General features: G+C 40.5%; 1 protein-coding gene across 2 annotated transcripts in view; it reads left to right on the top strand.

Moving 5' to 3' along the window:
- Positions 1-22,616, top strand: part of RUNX2 (RUNX family transcription factor 2) — a 221,476-nt gene that overhangs the window by 168,331 nt on the left and 30,529 nt on the right. For both annotated transcript variants that reach the window (XM_007972361.3, XM_007972363.3), the window contains one exon: positions 14,730-14,891. In XM_007972361.3, coding sequence (XP_007970552.2) covers positions 14,730-14,891 — 162 coding nt within the window. The remainder of the gene's footprint in view (positions 1-14,729; positions 14,892-22,616) is intronic.

Here is a 22,616-nt window from a genome sequence, read left to right on the forward strand (position 1 = left end):
CATTCCATTTGAACTTTTCCAAGTCTAGAGCCATGTTTTATTCATCTTTGTGTCCTCCATTGTCTTACACAGTACCTGCTTACTACCTGACCTTTGGTTGGGTGAGCAATGAATAAATGGGTCACTGACCTCTTCAGGAAGTGGCACCCACCATTATTATCGTAGCCGTAATATTTTTCTAGTGTCTGTTTGATTGAATTACTATTGGTTACCATTTATTAAATGCTTATCATGTGTCAGGTATTGATCTAATGAGTTTAACTCGTACATTCCTCACAACAGCTCTATGAGATAGGTGGCATTATTATGGAAACTGATGGTAGAGAGGTGGAATAACTCATGCAAGGTCCCACTTACTACTAGTAAGTGGTAAATACAGGAATTAAAGGCAGCTCTCCATAGCTCCATGGCCCTGTGTACTTACCACCAAGTACTCTTGGGAAGCTGAAATGTACTTTATCATGGCTCAGCTTCCTCTCATTTCTGTGCGTCACTTTCATTTATGCAGTTCTTTACCATTTACAAACCAGAGGCCTAAAACAATTCTAAAAGTATATATTTCACAGATGAAAGAAATCGATTGTTGGAGAAATGACTTGCTGGAGGCCACTTCAGCTATTACAGTTGACTGTGAGTTCCGGATTCTTAGCAGACAGTCACCTTCATCCCTATCAAGTTGGGCTTGTTGCCAACAGTCTAAGTGACATGTGTCCTGCAGGACTAATTTCTTTTTCTTCTGTCCGTTAGACATTATTTAGGATACTTAGAATATTTTCATAAAAGGGAGTTAGCATTAGGAATATCTGAATTGTACTTTAAAATGCAATATAATCATTTAAATGATTAGATTCCAGTTACGTAAGGCAGGTATTTAAGGTAAAAACCACTTGCCAGACATCCTGTCTAGTAATAATCTTATCAGCAGTTACTGTGGCTGAAGTGGTTTCCACCTAACTTCAGTCTGATTCTGTATTCCCTCAGCAAACAGAGCTCCTTTAAAAATTAAGGGGACCTCAGCCAATTAGGCCAGTTGGGATTAGGCTGTGTATATGTTTGGCTGTCCTAGGATTCCACTGCGCTTGTCCCAAAACATTTACTAGTGTAATCCTTTCAGAAATCAGAAAGCGCAGCTGAGTTGCATGTGTCTTAAGTTACTGTTGTGTTCAAGTGCTGAGTGACCACATGATTCTTTAATGTGAAACAAGTTGGGAGACGAAGTGGGCCTGGGGTGATGGTGGCTGTGAGTGTGAGGGCGAATGGACCCCTAAGAAGCTCAGTGACTGTTGGTGAGCAGGAAGAATGACAGCAGGGTACCATCAGTGTGGGTGTGGAGGAGAGTGGGAGTCTAGTGAATTCTCAGGCTTCACAGCCACTGTGGTCCTGCTCACTTGTAGGCAACTTGTGTCAAGGAACTGAAGTCACTGCATTCAAAGACAGGTTGTTGGAAGTGGTTCTCTTTTACTTTGGTGGTGCAGTGTTGTAATTTCTGAAGTTCCTGGGAAGTTTTGTCCCATCCTCATCTTTGAGATCTTTCAGGTGGGGCAGTTGGGTAAATTTGCTGCTGCCTCACACGTGTGTGAACAGGGAATCTCTGTACAGGAGGTTGCTAGTCACAATCCTTATTTTTAAAAAGGGCTCAAATCCTGTGTGTGGACACTGTTTCACATTGATTCTGCTCTGGCGGCCACCTTATGAGGAAGAGTAGACTTTAGGTGCAGGCTGTGCTGGCTTTAAAGAATGAAGCTGCCTGGGATTCTGGGAAGGGCTGGTGGTCAACCTGTTATGTTGTTGCTTAGCCTGTTAGCAGTATCCACAGATGAGCTTCTTAAAGGTGCTCTGTTTGGATTTCTGTCTGTTGGCATTCCCTTATTAACTGAAGATGATCTAACATTATTATGCTTTTAGAAAAGTAGAGAGGGTGATGTTCCCGGAAAAATTAACTTTTTGTTTCAAAAAGTTGTCTTTGTAATTTTCTTCTATCTAGGAATATAAGATGCATAGTTAACACTTAGTTGTGATAAGAAGAGTTCATCTCCTATATAATGCCTCATTTTATCCTTCTTCCCCAAAACAGTTCCATTTCTAGCCTGTCTTCAGGTCTCCATGCAGAGGAAGTCTTGGTTTCATTCTCCTGTGCTTTTCTAACACATCATCGTTCTCTTTTAGTTTTATATTTAGTTTTAGTTTTATATGTATAGTATATATACATATATGTGTATACCCACATGTATGCATACATATCCCCTTTATTAGTTGTTTAGGGTGCTTTTTTTGCCCCATTTTACCTTTTGTGATGGACTGTGGGCAAAAGGATCAGAAAAGGGAATAACGTTGAAGGAAATATTAACTTAAGGGATAACCCAGCAGAGGGGCAAGTTAGGCATGCACTTTGTACAAAGATGCCCTGGTGGTGTATTTTCACATTAAATAATGGATATATACTTGCGGGTTCACACAGAGAATTGGTGTACATTGACTATGCAGTATTAATAGCAACAATAATATAGATATGATCAGTCTAAAAAGTGTTTTCATTTTATATGCAAAAGTATTCCAGGAATAGAACTGTATGGCACTATTCCCAGTTAGGGGCATCAGATTCTTTTTAGGGCTTTGTTTATTGTAATAAAGACTTACTTTTTAATGGTTTAAAACAATTGGTTTTAATAGACTTAAAAAGACAAAATTTAACAGAAGAGTCAGATTGTGAACCATATAGTGAATATGAAAACTGAGGTGCTAGGAGATTTCTGAAATCCTTAGAGCTGAAATTGGAAATCTGTGTCTTAGGAAGGTGAAACCCGACAGATAGTTTTAGGTGGGGAGTGGGTGAGGGTGTAGGGGGAAAGATTTAGAATGAGAAATGTTTGGAGCTATTGCCAGGGTGAATGGTGGGAATGGAAAATGACTTTGGACGAGCATCCTTGAGGACCCAGCTGAGGGTAGAGATTATGGGAAGAGCCAGTTGGCACAATTATGTGATTCTCTCCCGCAGTGGTTGCAGTTTGTGACTAGGAGTGGGCTAGGCTGTGGTGGGCCGTCTGTCCCCTGGGACTGGGTAGGACTCAGTACAAGACAGGGGAACAAGGAAGACGTTGAGCCACTTTTCCATGTGGGGGAATGTCCTGCAGGTTGGTAGATTATAGTAAAGATGAAAGAACTTCCAAAGAGGACTTGACCCATTTTGACTGGGAAAATGAGCATCAACCGAGTGGAAAGGTTAAGAGGGAATATCTGGGGAAATCTGAGTGTTTGTTCAGGTGGGAAGGAGAAGGAGTGTCATCTGGAGAGGTTGAAGGTAGATGGGCACTCTTAGCCATCCTTCAGCCATTCCTCATATGACCGATGGAGGTCCCACACCTTGCCCTGTCTTCTCCAGTGCTCCAGCCTGACACTGCCTCTTGAGAACACAATCCTCTAGCTATGCCTGACCAGGTCAAGTAGGGGTCTACTAATGTTCTGTTAATATATCCCAAGTATGTGTTAACTTTTTGTTATCCCATCACATTGTGGCTGTCAATGAAAAACTCTGCTCTTGGATCTGGCTCCCCGATCCTGTCTTGTAGTTGACAAAATGCAGCACTGTACTTTTGCTCTTATTTCGTTTCATCATGTTGCTTTCACCTCCTCTTTCCATCCTGTAGGGTCGTTTTATAGTTCTGATTCTTCTTCTGTTGTGTTGGGTTATTCCTCACAACTTTGTCTCATCTTGAAGCTTGGAAAGGTCACTACTAATCCTTCAAGACTTTGGTGAAGATGCTGGACAGAAATAAGACTGTTGTGCCCTGGATTATGCCACCATATACCTCTGTCTAAACTGACCATGATCTATATATTAATGACCACTTTCTGGCAATCTTTTTAACTAGCTATAAATTACTTAGGGATAAGGCATATATCTTGCCGAGGTCCAGATATGCAATAGACAGATGAGCTTTCTTCTAATCTATTGCTTTAGTAATTCTAGGAGACAGTTTTTTAGTGAACCCATTCTGCTTTCTGATAGTCACTGTGGGATCAAGTGTGAAAAGTTCTTTGCACACTGGCTATTGAAAGTGTTGTTAGTGGGCTGCAAGCAAGTCAACACCAACAGTGGCTCCAAAACAACTCAGTTTCAGCAACTTAGATTTTACCAACAGCAATGCTGTTTTCAGAATAAGATAAATGGAATAAGGGAATGTAAAACCTAGTGTATTTTGTGTCATAAACTTTAAAGGCATTATCTTCAAGTAATTTAACAGCTGTCATGTGGAGTAGTAATCCCAGAGAGCAAAACTAAGATTAGTAGTGATTGGAGTTATAGGGAGGCATATTTTAATCTAAGGAAGAACTCTTTAGAGCCTGCTCCATCAAGAAGCAGCCCCTTGAGTACTAGGTACCTGCATTTTTGCCGTGTTATGGGATATCATTTATCTTGGAGCAGAGACTTGAATTCATCTAAAGCAGCACACTGCTCTCCCTTATCTCCTTACCTCTCTTGGGCCCTAATTTCCTCTTACGCATGTTTGTTCTGCTCTTTCTATGTAAGATCATCCTTTTTGATAGAGAAGATTAAATCAAAATAGGGTTCGGTAATTTTCCTTTCTAAATTTCGTTAATAAAAATTATGCCCATTGTTCTTGATTTGGCACATAATCACATCACCTGGGGAGTTTGTTAAACATACAGATGCCCAGGCTCTATCCCTGAATTAGAAGGTGTGAGGTGGAGCTGGCTCAGATCACTCCCAGCTGTAGGCCCAAGCCAGGCCTATTACTCAAGGCTCACCTTACCCATCCAGAACTCATCCTGATCCAGCCTGAGGTCATCTCAGGAGCCTCGCCCCCATGATCAGAGGTTGTGTGGAGGCAGCTAAGAGCCCGAAGCCTGAGTGCAGCCCCTGGACTCCACCCCTGTGTCCATTCCAGCTGCTGTTTTCTCTCCACACCCTTTCCTGCACGCCTGGTCCTAGACTGGACTTCTGCCCTGTTTCTGTTAGGATGCTGCCCGAGGAAGATTTTAAAAATGCATGTCTGATTATGTCACTCTATACCTAAACACCTTCTAAGGTGACCTATTGCACTTATAATAAAGATTAAAATGTCTAGCATGGCCCAGCAGGGTCAGCACAGCCTGGCTTCTCCCTGCCTGCTCTCCATTCTCATCTCACACTATTTTGAACCTTTTTCACAGTGCTCCAAACACAGGCCTTCTATCAAGTCCATAAAAAAAAAAAATGATGCTGCCTTCTTCCCAGGAGCTGGACACAGGCCTAAAGCTCTCTTAACCTCCCCTACTCATCTTCTAGACTTCTGCTTGTCATTCATGTCTTGGCTTAATATTTACTACCTTAGAGAAGCTTTTCCTGATGCTCAATGTGGTTGGAGTTCCCCCACCGTACATTTTTATGGTACCATGAACATCTCTTTTTTAGCATTTACCATAGTTATATGATTATTTGATTAGTGTCTGTCTCTCCTACCCAACTGTAAAACTCCATGGGACCAGGAATGATGTCATAAAACTCCATAGGACCAGGGGGTAGGTCTATTTTTATTCAACATTAATATTCTAAGTGCCTAGCACAATACCAGAGTAGATAGATACCTGATAGGTTTTTTTTTTTTTTGGTGAATGAATGAATGAATGACTGGGAGACAATTACTAGAACGATGGATATAATCATCCATGTGATGTCAGGTATCACCATGCCTGGGACCTCCTATAATACCCCAACTGCCATATCTCATTCCCTGGATGTTGACATCAGCCTGATTTGAACCTGAATTTACCACACCCAGTTCAATACTATGATTCGAACTAAGGCCACTCTCCCTTGCAGCATCACATCTCAGTAACCTTTCAAGTTCTTGTCCCACCCTTTTGTATCTCATTTCCTTCCCCCTTCTGGCTTTACCACTGAGATTCAGGATATGCCAAGGCTGAGAGGCCAGGACAGGTGTGACATGTGGTATAGCCCCTTTTTTCTTCTATTAGATTTTTTTTTTTTTAAACAAGAAATGCCCAGCCTTTTCTGTAAGACAGTTATGATCCCTATCCAGCAAAAGTTGGTGATACCTAAGAGCGCTTCTCATCACCTTGTCTTAACAATGCAACTTCCTTCTGGTTTTTCTTTAACATTTTATTATAGGATATGATATCTTAGGTTATACATATCATTTTTCATTCTCTTCCCTGCTTATTGTCTCCTAAGTCTACTAATTCTCTCTTCTCCCATTGTGTGTGTTGTAATTTAACCTATGGTCATGCCTGGTATACCTTATGTAGCCTCCAGTTTTAACCAGTTTGCTGCTTTGTTTTCCCTCAGATTTCCTTTTTTAGGTTCTGTCACACGGATCTGTCTCCTGCCAGATGATTCTGGGAGCCACCAGATGAGTTGGAGAAGGCCCTTGGTGGGGACAACAAGGGGGGGTCCGCAGCTTACTCTTGGGGCTTCTCAGTGGACTTGAGCCAGATGCTCTGTGACGGCAGGTGCTGCACTGTCAGCTACCTTTCATAGCCACCCCAAGTCGGATCTGCATGGCTTCAGTCATTTCTGATGCAGTTACAGTCTCCAGAAAGGACTGAGGGTTGGGCGCTCACTCTTCTGAGTGGTTAGCATCATAGCATTTTGTAGCTGGAAAACATCTTAGAGATAACCCACCCCTTCTCATGTTACAGGTGAAAACAGTGAGATCCAGAGGCTGTAGATTATTGGCCCATGGTTGCACAGTTAGTGCCAGAGCCTCCAGTCCACGGCTCTTCCTATGCTTGGAGGAGGCCGTTTGTTTGCAAACGGTTTCCTATTAGTCAAGAGAACCAGAAATGAGTGGAGAAAGCTCATTCTAAAACTCCAGTCTAGCTAACAGGGTTATTAGAAAAGACACAGAAGTTAACGTTTCATATTTAGTGTAGATTGTTTTGAAACGGGAATCTCTGTATGTATGAAGTGTGAGTATATCTGTATTATGAATGACAGTAATATGACAGAAATAGTTTAAGATAGGAAACGGTAAATCTGCCCCTCTGTGTTAGGATGATTGACCCTGGTAGCAATTAAGAAGCATAGTTCTAAGCTAGTAGACTCTGTGCATCATTTTCGACACCCCAGTTTTCTCAACAAATATTTGAGGTTTACACAGCCTGATTTGAGTACTGATTAGGGGGAAATGGGTGGAGGAGAAGGGGTGAGATTGTGGGGATCTTTGTACCCGGCTGCCCCAATATGGCAGGTATTCCCTGCAGACAGTTTTGGCAGAATCACTGGCTGTCGTGGTGTGGTGTTACACAGAAGCCTGCTGGCCACAGGAACAGGAAATAGCCTTTTGTGTGCGAGTTCAGGCTTTGCTGCCTTTGACTTGTTTCCTCCCGTCTGCATGAAGTTCAGCACCCTGTCCCTGGTGTGCCTTGTTGTGAGCAATTCCTAGGAAAGCAGATCCTCCTTCACACCCACACATGTTTAACCAAAGTGTTTACAAAAGGAGCCCTGCTAATAGCAGCTGCCTTGTTTCCAGCCTACCTTTGGGCTTTCAGAAAGCTCTCTGCCTGCTCTGCTGCCCCCACTCAAACTTACTCATTCAGAAGAAAATTGGACATGTTTTCCCGGAGTCAGTTCATTTTCCTGGGGTGCTTTTATTTTTTTTTCTTCTCTGCCCTCCTGCCTTCTCAGTATGACTCCAAGTGTTTAGGGTTCAATTATGCAGATGTGAAATTTGGCTTTTTAGTCATTTGAAAGTATGGAGACTCTTAGAGCCAATGACTCTTTAGCTATCACTGTAGGAAGTGCATGGCCACCCCCTTTTTGTTCCCCATACCAGTGATTGTGCTTCAGAAGCTGTGGTCCTGCTCAAAGAAGACAGCTTGCTTTCCTCATCTCCACAGGTTTACATAAATGGTTGTCTCCATCTTTGCCTGATGAAAGACAACTTGAGACAGATGAACCACCCCTCTCCCAATTAGCATTTCTGAGCACCCCCTGGATATGGTTGCCTTCTGTACTTTTATGTTTTGTGGTTTATAGAATGGAAAGCAGATGCAACCACTCTCCGAGAAGTCTAAGCTGAAGGAACACCACCCTAGAAGGAGAACTTATAAAATTGATTCTGACATTGGTGCTCCACGGTTCCTTTCCATCTTTAGAGCGTTTTTAAAAACACCATTCCGTGCTTGTGACAGACTTTGCCTCGGTTGAAACACTTGCTGAAGGGATTCCTTATGTCAGATGACTGGCTCCTTTTTACGGCTTTCAATGGCTTCTACCTGAGACAGAAAAAGGGAAATTAGCCTGAACTCTTAATAGCTAGATTTGGTCTACTCTCATGGAGGAAACCATGATTGCTTCTGAAAGTGTGTTGTTGAGATCTGAGGGGTCCAATAAATAGCCTTCCCCTTATTCCTGGTGGTGGTTCTTAGTGTGCTTTCTCTGCCCTGGGGACCCCTTTCTCCCTGGGTTCATCCTCAGGGTCTGCAGGAGCAGCCGTGGTCCTCTGCTTCATTCTCTTCTCTTGCATGTAGTCATTTTGATTAATCACGTCCTGCCTGCGAATACAGCAGACCCAACAGATAGGAAAGACCTGATTTTCTCTTTCAAGTTTATGTTACAGGTCAGATTTGATTACCACTTCCCTCTAAGACTCCCTGTTTTAGGTGGCAGGAGAGAAGTTGGTGGAGAAATGGGAATGGAGTTATCTTTAGTGATATTTTATGCCTTGAGTGTGCGCACAAAAACCCAACACCAGAGGGTTGTTCATATATCATATCCATATAAAAACGTATGTCAATTTGTTGAATTTCTCTAATATAGTAATTAAAATAATACTGATACTGTTTCTGAAGGTTGCCATATAAAAAGAATGAATTACAGTTTTTAACAAACATAAAAATATTTAAAGTTCAACAACAGTTTTGTTGTTGTTGAGACAAAGTCTCGCTCTATCGCCCAGGCTGGAGTACAGTGGCATGACTCAGTGCCTCCCAGGCTCAAGTGATCCTCCCTTCTCAGCCTCCAGAGTAGCTGGGACCACAGGTGTGTGTCACCACACCCGGATCATTTTTGTATTTTTTTGTAGAGGCGGAGTTTCACCATCTCTACAAAAGCCTGTTACCCAGGCCAGTCTCCAGCTCGTGGGCTCAAGTGATCCACCCACCTTGGCCTTCCAAAGTGCTGGGATTCCAGGCCTGAGCCACCGTGCCTGGCAACAGCTTTCATTTTTGTTTGTTGTTGTTGTTGAAACTTTCTGTGAGATAGCATTGATTTAGTCCCTGAAAACTTGTAGGTGGTTTATGGCCTTGAGGTGACACCGTGGCTGACCTATAACTGCAGTCAAGGCCATGATTAAAAGTCGAGGATATTTGTGTTTATGCTGGAGTGTTAGGACATGGTTCTTCCCTTCATATTGCTGCAGACTTGAAAAGACACACCATCCAATATAACTCTGGGTGGGGCAGAGTGACGGATGGATTATCCTTGCTCTGTGGGACCTGAGGCTGAGATAAAGACAGTTTCTTGTTTGCCATTAATTAGTATGTTTGTCTCAGAGCTAGGCTTTGTATCTTTCCTATTAGTAACTTTAGGATTGACTGGTGATGCCTGAAAAACATCTCTCACCTGTTCTGACTCATCCAATTTGAGAGTAAATCTCAGAAGTCTCAGGTTTCTTCAGGAAGTTGAGTTCAGAAATTGTTTATGAGATCAGGTTAAGGTGACTTTCCTCTACTATAAGCATTAATAATTGTCCATAAAAAGCAAATATGTTGTAATCATGTATTTATGACAGGATTATATTTTCTTGGTGATTGAGCATTTAGGAAGTGAAGATATTTTACAGCCATTTTTTCCCACTAAAAGATTGAAAAGGTTAAAGTGTATGGTATTTGAAAATACACTTAAAAAATTAGGATTTCTCTGGGAAGAAACCAAAACTTAAGAAGGAACACGATTAAGGTTAAGTCATTGTAAAAGGATATCAACATGACTAACACAGACATATATGCTCCAAATTGTGAACTACACACTACAGGAAGCTCTCCTAAATATTGCACTCTGTCAGAAAAAGAGGTCAAAGGCTAGAAACAAATACAAAATGAAGGTTCAGTAAAGGTAGAGTCTTTAACGGTGGGAAACATTTATTAGGTTCTTTCCAAATGCTAAACTCTATATTATATTATCTCATTGAATCATCAGACAACTTTATGAAGGAGATATTCTTATTTACCCCCATTTTATAGATGAGGAAACTTTAATCTTAGATATGTAATTTGTCCAATCACACAGTCTGGAAATGATGGAGCTTGGATTGGTAATCACTCATTCACAAGGTATTAGAGAAGGCATGGGGGTGTTTGGAGACCATTGCTTTTTTTTTTTTTTTTTTTTTTTTTTGAGACGGAGTATCGCTCTGTTGCCCAGACTGGAGTGCAGTGGCACGATCTCGGCTCACTGCAAGCTCCGCCTCCCGGGTTCAAGCCATTCTTCTGCCTCAGCCTCCCGAGTAGCTGGGACTACAGGTGCCCGCCACCACGCCTGGCTAATTTTTTGTATTTTTAGTAGAGACGGGGTTTCACCGTGTTAGCCAGGATGGTCTCGACCTCCTGGCCTCGTGATCTGCCCATCTCGGCCTAAGTGCTGGGATTGCAGGTGTGAGCCACCGTGCCTGGCCTGCTTTTTTTTTTTAAAGGTTGCTATCCTCTTTAAAACGTTTTTTTAATACCAGATCTAGTGAACTGCATATGGCAGTTCTTATATTTCCTTTTTTTTTTTTTTTTTTTTGAGATGGCGTCTTGCCCTTGTTGCCCAGGCTGGAGTGCAATGGTGTGATTTTGGCTCACCACAACCTCCACCTCCTGGGTTCAAGCGATTCTCCTGCCTCAGCCTCCCGAGTAGCTGGGATTACAGGCATGCATCACCACGTCCAACTAATTTTGTATTTTTAGTAGAGATGGGGTTTTTCCATGTTGGTCAGGCTGGTCTCGAACTCCCAACCTCAGGTGATCCGCCTGCCTTGGCCTTCTAAAGTGGTGGGATTACAGGTGTGAGTCACCGCACCCAGCCTATTTTATTTTTCTTTAGTAACTCTTTCTTTAAGTCGTTATCATAGACTCTTAGGACAGTGACCTTGAAAGAGACTCTAGCCTATCCTCTGAGAGACAAAAAAGCAAAGATAGAACTTCTCACTTGTTTAGGGATAGTGAGAAGTTATTTTTCTTAATCTTGGATATTTGGAAAGGCCTCCACTAAAAGCAAAACTATCCTTTAATAGACTTTTCTAATATATATTCTGGCAGTCAGGATGTAAAACCTAAAACCTCAACAATATAAACCTCTTTGGTAGCCTAAGGAGAAATTAGAGAATTACTAAGTATGACTTAATTTTAATATTTTATTATTCACTCAAGCAACCCTGAAAAGTTCATTCAGTAGTTGTTTATTGAGTACTGTGTGCCAGGCATTATACTTAATTATGCTGAATCTGATCTCAGAAGTCTTTAAGAATAACAACATGAGACAAACCCAGCTACCCTAGATAGCACAGAGTCATATTTTAATATTTATTTTTAATAACGATGATGATTTTCCATTTACCGTGTATTATTTAATCTTCAGTCTGAGGATTCAACTCTTGAGATAGTATTATCATCTCCATTTTGCAGACGAGGAAATTAAAGCTCAGTAATGTTGAGAAACACAGCCCAGGTCACAAGGCCCAGGCAGGGCCTTCACCATGTGAGCTCCTAAAGAGAGTCAAAATAGTTTCCCTGTAGTACTTTATAGTTATCAAAATGCTTTTACTTGCATTATCTCATCTCATTTTCCAAAAATGAGAGTAGTTATTTTTGTACTCATTATATAGATAGCACTTGTATTTATTATATACTTAATATGTGCTAAGAGTGCCAGGTACCATATTAGATATGGCCTAGTTCATGTAATGCTTGCAAAAACCCTAGTAAGTATCATTATTCCCATTTTATAGATGAGCCACTAAGGCCTAAAAGTTTGAGTGATTTGCTCAGCACAGCAGGGAGGTGTGACTGAAGCCTAGGCTTGTCTGCACAGCCAGGATGCATGACCGCTTTGCTATATTCGCTGTTCTGTGTTATGCTGCCTCATTTTCCAGATGAGGAAACTGAGATTCAGAGTTAGCTAACCCAGATGAGGTCATACAGCTTATCAGTAGTGGAGCTGACACGCCAACTCAGATCCTGTCACTAGAAAGCCATCTTGTTTCCCACTGTGCTGAGCCGCCTTTCTGCACAAGGAGAACCGTAAGACTGTATCTTACCTCCAAGTTGAGTACCCTAATTCCTTTTTGTCATTTTTTACAGTTCTTTGCATTTGGTCTCGTTTTTAGGCAGGGGGCCCTAGACGGATGACTTGTTACAGAAGAGGAATGGTATAGGTTAAACTGCTTGCTCAGGAAGTCATCTGGGGAAGTTAGATGAGAACTCAAATCCAAATTTGAGTCCTGCGTGCCCAACTTACTTAGCTATGTGGTTCTCAACCTTTTTGTCTTTTGAAAATGTTGCTTGAGAGAAGGACTTGCCCTTGCGAGATTGTTTTCCTGTGCTGTAAGGAATGAATCTTTTTCCATCTGAAGATCATTTACCGTTTCTCTGAATAGTGAATTACATTAATGGTGTAAGGCAAGGAAGTATGTCAATATCAGATATATAACAAGGACCAGTCACTCGGATTTGAAATGTTGCCAATCTCTACAATCTCAGCTTTGAGAATTTTAAGGCACAGAAGTCCATTACTTTAATGATCAATTATCCTTTAGATTTCTGAAGGAGAAGTTTGTTAACCGTTTATAGTACTACTCTTTTATTCAAATTGCAAACTCAGGTAAATGCTCCTTAAAATGGAATTGGATGACATTTTTCTGTATCTCTGTCAATGTCAGTAAACAGCAGGTAAATATCCAGATGTGTTTAATTATTTTGACTCAAAGAAGTATGTCCTATTTAAACAGTCTTTAAATAAATTATTTCTGAATTGAACAAATAAACAAGAAATAGCTGAACTAAACTGCTTTGACTGTATAGAAAAACTGAGAGGTTTTAACAGACGAATCATCTCAAAAATCCACATCTTATTATACTCATTTTTACTTTTAGAGATAAACCTGAATTAACTCTTCAAGTATATTAATAGTTTTTATTTTCAAAGAATAATAGGTGATGTGTGGGGATAGTTTGAAACCTATCCAAGTGTATTAACTCCAGTCCAGATATGTTTGAAACATGGAACCAGAGGTTTTTTTTTAATATATATATATATAAGAATTAATGCCTATTAAGTGTCTTTTGTGCTAGTTTTCTCAGTTTTCTCATGTAATTTTCACATCCTTGTGATTCAGGTATTATTGCTGTCTCTCCTTCCTCACCTTTTACAGATGAGGAAACTGAGGCTCAGAGTGACTAATTAAGCCAAGGTTACACAGAAAGTAGAAGTCTCAGAACTCGGACCTAATTCTGAACATTCCAAAGTCCATGCATATTCTAAGATACCAAGCTATCTTGTGAATAGCCTGGTCTATTAGAATTTTAAAAATTAATGTAATTTAAAAATTAGCATAAAAACATGTTAAGAGAAATTTGCTTATGATTTTATTTGATTAGCCCTCAAGTAAGAGCAAAAGAGTTTGAAATACATACTTTTTTTGCTTTGGAAACATACAGCACATTTACTTTTTTTTCTGTATGTAAACAAAAGGTCTTTTAATAAATCTATGTGGCTTTGAGTTTGTACCTCCAAGAAACTCCTAGAGCTACATCAAAAAATATTGTTAATATTCAGCAATTAACCCTAACCAGCTGACTGCCCGTTAGTTTTATTATTACAGTGACTGTAGGTAACACTAGGCCAAATTCCAGACATGTGACATCTTTTAAACAGATTCCAATAGGATTAAAAACGTTTCCCCGTTCTCCTGTTTTGGGCCATTTTCTTACTGTCAGAAACTATTGTGCTTAGCATTGAAACTGGCTGGTAATGAGACTTTTCAGCTCTTAATGGTAGCTGACTTTCAAATTAAATTTTGTCTTTTTCTTCCGGTTTATTTTCTGGTTTAGCTTTAGCATGAGAGTAACGTAACTGGCTCCCCTCCTGCCTATTCATTTTACATGCTGCCCCTCCATTCTCATTCCTGCCCTTATTCCCTTCACCCCGTGCTAGAAAGGGCCGTTCCATTGACCTGCCTGAAAAGAAAGTGCCCTGAGATGAAATCTTGGAGTCATTCACTGTAAAACCAAAAAGCATGTCTGAAAGATAGTAAGTCGCTGGATATGCAGCAGCGAAAGACACAGTCTACATATTTTTTAACCAAGTATATTGTTCAGAAAATATTCTAACTTAAAAAAAAGTTATCCATGTTCCCTGGAGGAATTTTAGAGAATACAGAAAGTAAATATAATTCCACTTTGTAAAGAAAACCAAAGCAGATTGTTTTCTAAGTGACTATTAGACTTTCCAAATAGAAATATTTAGAAGAGAGAGACAAATAGTCCCTTATGCATCATCCGTTTTGTTGCTTTCATTGAGACTCAAAGTCTAGAAAGCTTTGTGCTATTCGAGGCTTGAAAGGATGGGGTTATAAGAGATAAATAGCCATTCCTTATTTATTTTGTATGTATAAGCCATATTTTTCCTCTCTCTCTTTTTCTGCTTTTTCCTTTCTAAGTTTTGGGTTGCATGTTTCTGAGGCTGCAATGGTTGCTATTCTAAAGATTTTTCTTCTTCTTTTTCCCAGACCCCAGGCAGGCACAGTCTTCCCCGCCGTGGTCCTATGACCAGTCTTACCCCTCCTACCTGAGCCAGATGACGTCCCCGTCCATCCACTCTACCACCCCGCTGTCTTCCACACGGGGCACTGGGCTTCCTGCCATCACCGATGTGCCTAGGCGCATTTCAGGTAAAGACCGCGCTTTAACTAAAAATCCATCCCCGCATAGGGGTCGGGGGGAGTGGGATGGGCTGAACCTGTGTCATCCATGCTCACAGTGACTCTCTATTAGAGACATGTGGGCAAGGGAATGACAACTGGCAAATTAAATCTTCTGAATTATGGGGTTATCAAACACTCGAACATTTTAAGTCAAGAGACTGAAAATCTGCCAGAGATGGCATACTTTTAAGATGGTATTTAATGCCGCCCAGTTAGTGTCCTGCTGAATTGTATCCCATTTGGTGGGCACTGTCTCATAACTAGGGCCTTTTCCTGAGGGTCTTATGCCAGGCCTTCCTCTGCTTGTGTTCCTTTCTTTTCCTAACATCTGCCTATAAACCAGATTGACGGCACAGCCCTCCGTTCCTAAAGGCTTGTAAGTCCCAAGAGTCCAAGCTAGTCAGCTCCAAGAGAGAGCACCTGCAAACCTAGGATCTTTGTCAGAAACTAGTCATTTGAAGTGCCGTGAGGCCTTGAAGAGTCTTAAAAGGCAATGCGTGGCCTCTGAGTGGCTAACTCCAGAAGGACGCAGCCTTTCTGTGAAGCATAATGCATGCTGCTGTCACTTGCAGCCCGGCAGCCCAGTGCTCACAATTCCTCTGTTCCAAAGGCACTACAGAAATGGGTGGCCCATGGGGGGAGTGTGTGTGACAAATGACCTGGCTGCCCCTCTATCCTGGAGAATTCATCACAGAGAGCCAGAAAGTATTCACGAAGACTCCCAACTGACAAGTAGAGAAAAGTTAAAGGCCCTTAGCTGACTGTATGAGTCCCGTGAATAAGAAAAAGAAACCTCTTGGTCCACCCTGACATATGAGCTGCAAACATTGTCCCCACTCAATGACGAACGTCCACAGAGGCACACACCCCATTGGATCCCACGTTTGCCAGATACTCTTCTCAGCGTTCGGGCCCCTGCACCTGTTTGACTCCTGGCCAGGTTAATGCCTTTCTTTCTTTCTCTTTGTGTTTCTGTCTGTTTCTCTCCCTCTCTCATTTTCTGCAAAGCTCGAAGCCGTTACTCACTCCGCTGAGTTGCATCACTGACAAGCTGAAGCTCCACCAGCAGGCTTGCGGGTTTTGATTAGTTCAGACTCCTTTATTTCTTTCAACTTGGGAGGAGGGAAGGCTTTGTTTCTCAAGCAAATAGCAGGAAAGGGCTCTCTGGTCCTAGTGCCTCACATTTTCTGCAGCAGATGGACTCCCATGGGGGTGAGTAGGGAAAGAAGAGGGGTGGAGGGAGAACTGCAAGGTGTTTTGGGAAACCATGTTACCACTTTTCATTGTGACTGCTGTTATCGTTTTTACGAATCACACAGTATGTATTGGGAAATTGTATAGAGTGTAGAATTTTAGTTATCATTTCCCTTGCCTGGAATCACCGTCGCCTTTAGGCAAACATTAATTAAAGATAACGGGAAAGGATGAGTAAGGCACAGTGGGGATAACGAAGGCTGATGCGAGATTAAAGGCACAGTGTTGATGGTGTTAAGTTAGTTCTGGTTATTCCTTCTACATTTCATACTGAGAGTCTGTTTTGTTTTACATAGGGCCAAAAGGACACTTTGACAGAATAGACTTATGCAAACTTGCTTCTGTTTGGGGTCTCCTGGGGCTTCCATCTGCCCAACCCACTGTGGCTGAAGCAGATTTTGCTATTTTTTTCTCTAGCAGTACCTAGAGGGAAAAAACCTCAGGGAGTAACGTTAGCATTAGAGACACTTACCTACAGCAGTTTCCTACTGAGGTATATTCCTGTGAGTTCATCAGGAAAGCCATTGAAAATGACATTGGAAAAATGCTGCATAAATGAGTAGTCATCATTGTTTATCATGTACATGTGTAATGGAAAACAGCCAGATTATTTCAAGTTACTTTACTGAGGGTTACTTCAAACATTTCCACAAAACAGTACCTTTCCCATTTCACAGAGAAGGAGGCAGGAGCAGAAACTTGTTAATTTTCCAGTCATATATCTATCTTAGGCCAAAGGTAGGAGTGAGCCTCTGGTTTAAACTGGTTTATACTGAGTTTAGTCCAGTTTTTTCCTCCAACCCTTAACATTTCTGGAGTTGTTACTGGTAAAGTAACATGGTGCCAGGGTGGGAGGTTCTGTATAAACAGTAAAGAGAACAGAAAATCCCTCTTGTCAGCATGTAGGTAGGGAAACAGGAAGAAACAACCAGGTGTGGACTGTCAGGGAACTGGAGGAGCACTGACTTACCTGACCTTGTCCTGGGCTGCGGGACTGTGCCTGCACACCCAAGCACTGCCGGGTGGACTCAGGGACCATGTCATCGGAGTGTGCACCATTTCTAATTCCCTGGGGACTAGTCCTGGGCGCCTTCTTGGGGAAGCCTGTCTCATAGGGTCCCAGGTACCAACTTAGACAATGTATAGCTTATGATTCCTCTCGACATCTAAAGCCAATGTCTAAGTCCATGACCTAGAGGCTCCTACATGTGAGACTTAAGCATGAGGGCTTTTTAAATTTGGGGTTTTTTTTTGTATGTGTGTGCTTTAGTAAATAAAGCCCTTTGGATTGAGTCCATTCTTGTGCCTTTAGTCTTCATAATGCTCTGTGCCAAATAATGCTGTTTCCACGTAACACGGACAGCTAAAAATATTAACCTCTATTCCTGTCTGCAGGCAGTCCCGTGGTCTCTTTTTGAGACGCTTTGCAGAACAGTTTATGTTTTTGTGTGCATCGATCAATTTTCATCTCCATATCTAAAGGGATACACAAAATATTCTCATATGATTTTGGGTGAGAAAGAATAAAATTCTTCACTTCACAGTAGGATTGGATGTTCGGACCCAGGTTTGAATCCCAGATCATACATATATCAGGCAACTTCTTACTTTTCTGAAACTTAGTTTTATTATTTGTAAAATAGGCATACAATACTCATCTTCAGGGTCAGTGTGAAGATGAAGTGAGATACTTTATATAAAGTGTTTAGAACTGGCCTGGCACATGATATGTGCCAAATAGATTGTAGCTGATATTATGAAGCTAAAATTGTTTTGTAAAAATTGTATATCCATATGTAATTTGCAGGCAAGTCTTGTTAAGTGAGTCAAATTAGATTAGATAAAAATCTAAACTTTTAAAGGGAACTTTTCCTTCACAAAATGGGTCACCACAGAACGTATTTAAAACAAAGCCCTTAGATTATCTAAACATTTAAATAAGTTAATACTCACGTGGCATTCACAAAGCACTTAATGCAGTACCTAACACATAGAACTACTCAGATGTTTCCTATTATTATTATTATTCTGTAGATTTAAAATAAACATTTACAGAGCAAAAAGCAATTGGGAACCGTTCACAAAAAAGTCAATAAGGCATTAAGAGAAAACGACGATTCAATTATGTCATACAATAGAAAGTGCTGAGTTATACCTAAATTAACTAGGCATGCTAATGCTGTGTTCCAAGGGATCATAGGAATAAAAACAACCAGAAAGATCCGCCAGAAAGAACTGTTCCTAAAGAAATTCCATTTTCTCCTAAGAGACCGTTCTAAAGAAAGACCATGATTTAATCTACCTAAAGACCCTCAGAGAATCCAATATTTCACCTTTCTTTATTAGTATCCTTTCTTCTGAGTAATTTTCAAGCATGGCTACAATTCTAGAAGTTAATAAATGACAATAATCACAGTGATATTATATTAGATAGTCGTTAGTTTTCCTCAGACCATTTTTGGAAGCAAGGTATTAAAAAATTAGATAAAATGATAAAGGTATGTTACCTACAGTCTTTACTGCAGAGAGAGGTATAATACTAGATGCCTTCAAGTTCAGAGGTACAATACAATGATTCAGGAAATATTTCCTTAACATTAGGTAGCCTTAAATATTGTAATGGAACAACAGGAGCACGTATAAGTTTATAATTGAATGAGAAGTTATTGCCATGTAATCGACTAACAGGTGTACATTATGGTAATGAGTTTGAATCATATTCAGTTGAATTATAAAAGTCAGCACTAGTCTCAGAAATCAGTCTAGTAATGTTACAGTGCAGAAGCCACCTCCTTCCCTACCATACTTACTTTGATAAGTATGGCCTCATCATATAATAATCTGTATTTAAGTGGCACTTCTATCCCCAGGTGATTTTATACATTATCTCACTGTATCCTACATGTTTCTAAAAGATTATTCACTACACAGAGGTGGCCAAAGTTATTTCTCATTGATTCTAGTCCAGGGCAAGGTGTGACAAGGCAGGGACCAGCATGCCTTACATGGCCTGAACCACCGCATGTCTTTATAATTGCAGTCTTATCACCCATGGCAGTTTTGATCTTCAAAGCACTTATGAGGCTTGACACAAAGATTATAATTACATTTCTGGAAGTCATTACAAAACACTATGTAAATAAATAATTGCTGACTTTCAAAATGTATTTTATACAATTATCCTGCTGTGGAAAGAAGCACAACTCTTTATTGAGGTTGATTGTTGGACTCGTGGGTCAGAGTATGAGTCTCCTAGAGAGCCTACACAGGCTTTTTTTCTTCACTGCAAATAACTCCTCCACTATCCCACTCATCTGAGTGAAGTAGCTTAGATTAACCTAAGTCTGTACCACTCTTTGGCATGCAGGAGGTAGAAGGGATTTATAGCTTTCTGATGCTTTCTGGAGGTTGTTTTAGAGACTTAGGATATGTTAGTTAAAGATGCACAGGTAAGATGCATCTTATTCATAGATGTTGGCTGCCTCAGTTACTCTGAAAGAGGTCACTACAGATTTTTTTTTTTAAGAGACAGGATCTTGCTCTATTGCCCAGGATGGGATGGAGAGGCATGATCATAGCTCACTGCAGCCTTGAATTCCTGAGCCTAAACAATTCCCCCATCTTAGCCTCCTGAGTAGCTGGGACTAAAGGCATGCACCACCTTGCCAGGTCAATATTTTTTGTAGGGACAGGATCTCACTATGTTGCCCGGGCTAGTCTTGAACTCCTGGCCTCAAGTGATCCTCTTGCCTTGGCCTCCCAAAGTGCTGGGATTACAGACATGAGCCACCTCTCCCTGCTTGCCACTATAGATTGTATGAAAGACTTTTCTCCGCATTTATGGGGTTTTTGTTTGTCGTTGTTGTTAAGATAGGACAGAGCTAATCTTTCTGTAAGATTATTTTTTTCTTCTGCTTGGGAAAATAGTCTTGAATCTCTTATTTCAAAATATGTAAATATTAACACTTTCCACTTACTCAACTGCACAGGACTATTGAAGATGTCTCCAATTTTATGACTTTCAGTTGCTAAACTATAATATTCCAAGGTCAGGAGAATAAGCATTAGTTTAATAACAAAATTATTAAAAATTATTTTATCACTACTACAAAATCTAGAAATTGCCAGTGGAAAAACCCCATTTGATTACTCAAGGTCTGTCAGGAGGGTTCAAACCCAGTAGAGTTTGATGTAGTTCATTTTAAAATGTCCCTTATAACCAAGTTTCTATCAAGTTCCCCGAGTCAAGTTCTCGAAACCAGCAGCTTCGTAATGTGCCAATTATATGTGAACATTTATTTTAGCAGAGCAGCTCTTAACTCACAGGAGGGAGGAATGCCTTAAGAAAGGTTAAAAGGAAAACTTCAGCAATTAATACTAATAAACCAGAAAGTTAAAGCAACCATAATAAAACACTAGAGCATCTACTTTTTACTACGGAACCATTCCTTTATTAAGAGCCACCTGTTTGATAGACATACTCTGCCACAGCAGCCATGGGCAAATAATTAAGTTTAATAGGAGTAACTCTTATTTTGAAGAAGTTCTCTGTTTAAAGCCACAGAGTGGGGAAGTTATTAAATTTTATGGACCCTAAACAAAGGCAAGCCCTGTGTCAACAATTGAATGTTCAGTATTCTTCATTATATCACCACTGATTGAATGGATTACTTGTGCATTCCATAAGTTGAAATTCATCTTGCTTTCCCTAAAAATAGCCTATCTTTTGACATAGCAGATGGTGTTCTAATCTTACCTGGACCTCCATTTACTCTAAGTTTTGATTTACTGCTGCTGAGGCCCAAAGAAGTGGTTTTCATTCCTGCTGGATCAGTTGGAGATAATAGTTGGTCCAACTCACAAAGTTGACTAAGTTTGGTTGTATGACTAATTACTGTTATTTGTAGCTACACTCAGATATTTTAGTATCTGAGATACTAAAGCTCAGAATTAAACCTGTGTACATGGTTTGACTCTGATTTTATACATGGTTTTTCTCAGTTGTTTTTGTGGGGATTTATTTCTGACACACGTACAACCAACCACACACAGGGAAAAGATTTAGTAATGAAAGGAGTCATGCTTTTGCAGGGATGGCAAACATGTGGTTGTACATTTTATTGAAATATTTGCTGAAATCTCCTTTCAATCAAAGAAAACTTGAGTGTATGAACCTCATTTCACCCAAAGTATTAATTTTCTAACGATAGATACAATGGCTTCTGTAGTGCACTGGGGTCTGAGAAGGTGGGGTGCAGTTTAACTTAGGACACCTGAGTTTTTATTTCATTGTCACTAAAGAGTCTGTATCATTCTCAGATACAGTTAATTTATTGTGCCTCAGTGGCCCTTTGTTAATGAATTACTAGAAATTGCTGAATCACACATCTCAGAGGCTCTGCAGGGAGTAAGATGCTATCTGTTTAGGGATTTGATGTTCTTAGGACTTTCAGTAAAGAAAGTTTGCCTTACCAGATAAATGCTAGTGGAAAAGAAGGTCACATAATTATCTTCAAAAGAGTGGAAATGCATGCAACATTATTACTTTTATGTGTATGTCTTAAAATTAATACTTTATTATTTTGAGCGATTTTAAGTTTACAGAAAAATTGAGCAGAATATATAGTTTCTTATATTCTCCTCCCACCATCTCCCACTTTCTCCTATTATTTACGTCTTGCATTTGTGTGATGTTTGATGTAATTGATAAACCAATATTGATACATTGCTATGAAATAACATCCATAATTTACACAGGGCTCACTCTTTGTGTTGTGCAGTTCTGTGGGTTTTATCATAATGCCATGTATCCACCATTACAGAATCATAAGGAGTAGTTTCATTACCCTAAAAATCCCCTGTACACCACCTGTTCACCTCTCTTTCCCTTCTCTTTTCCTTAGCACCTGGCAACCACAGATTTTTTTTTTACTATCTCTATAGTTTTGCCTTTTCCAGTGTCATATAGTTGAAATCATACAATAAGTAAGTAGCTTTTATAGACTGGCTTCTTTCACTTGGTAGTATGCATTTAAGGTTCCTCCATGTCTTTTTATGGCTTAGTAATAATGCATTTCATTCTACCCCTGAATTGCATTCCACTGGAAGAATGCCATTATATATATATGTGTGTTTTTTTTTTTTGTTTTGCGATGGAGTTTTGCTCTTGTTGCCCCGACTGGAGTGCAATGGCATGATCTCGGCTCATGGCAACCTCCGCCTCCTGGATTCAAGTGATTCTCTTGCCTCACCCTCCTGATTACAGGCTGGGATTACAGGCACCCACCACCATGTCCAGCTAATTTTTTGTATTTTTAGTAGTGACGGGGTTTCACCATGTTGGCCAGACTGGTCTTGAACTCCTGACCTCAGGCGATCCACCTGCCTCGGCCTCCCAAAGTGCTGGGATTACAGATGTGAGCCACTGCACCCGACCGG

The sequence above is a fragment of the Chlorocebus sabaeus genome, chromosome 17 (genome assembly GCF_047675955.1).
Source record: "Chlorocebus sabaeus isolate Y175 chromosome 17, mChlSab1.0.hap1, whole genome shotgun sequence".
Taxonomy (NCBI): domain Eukaryota; kingdom Metazoa; phylum Chordata; class Mammalia; order Primates; family Cercopithecidae; genus Chlorocebus; species Chlorocebus sabaeus.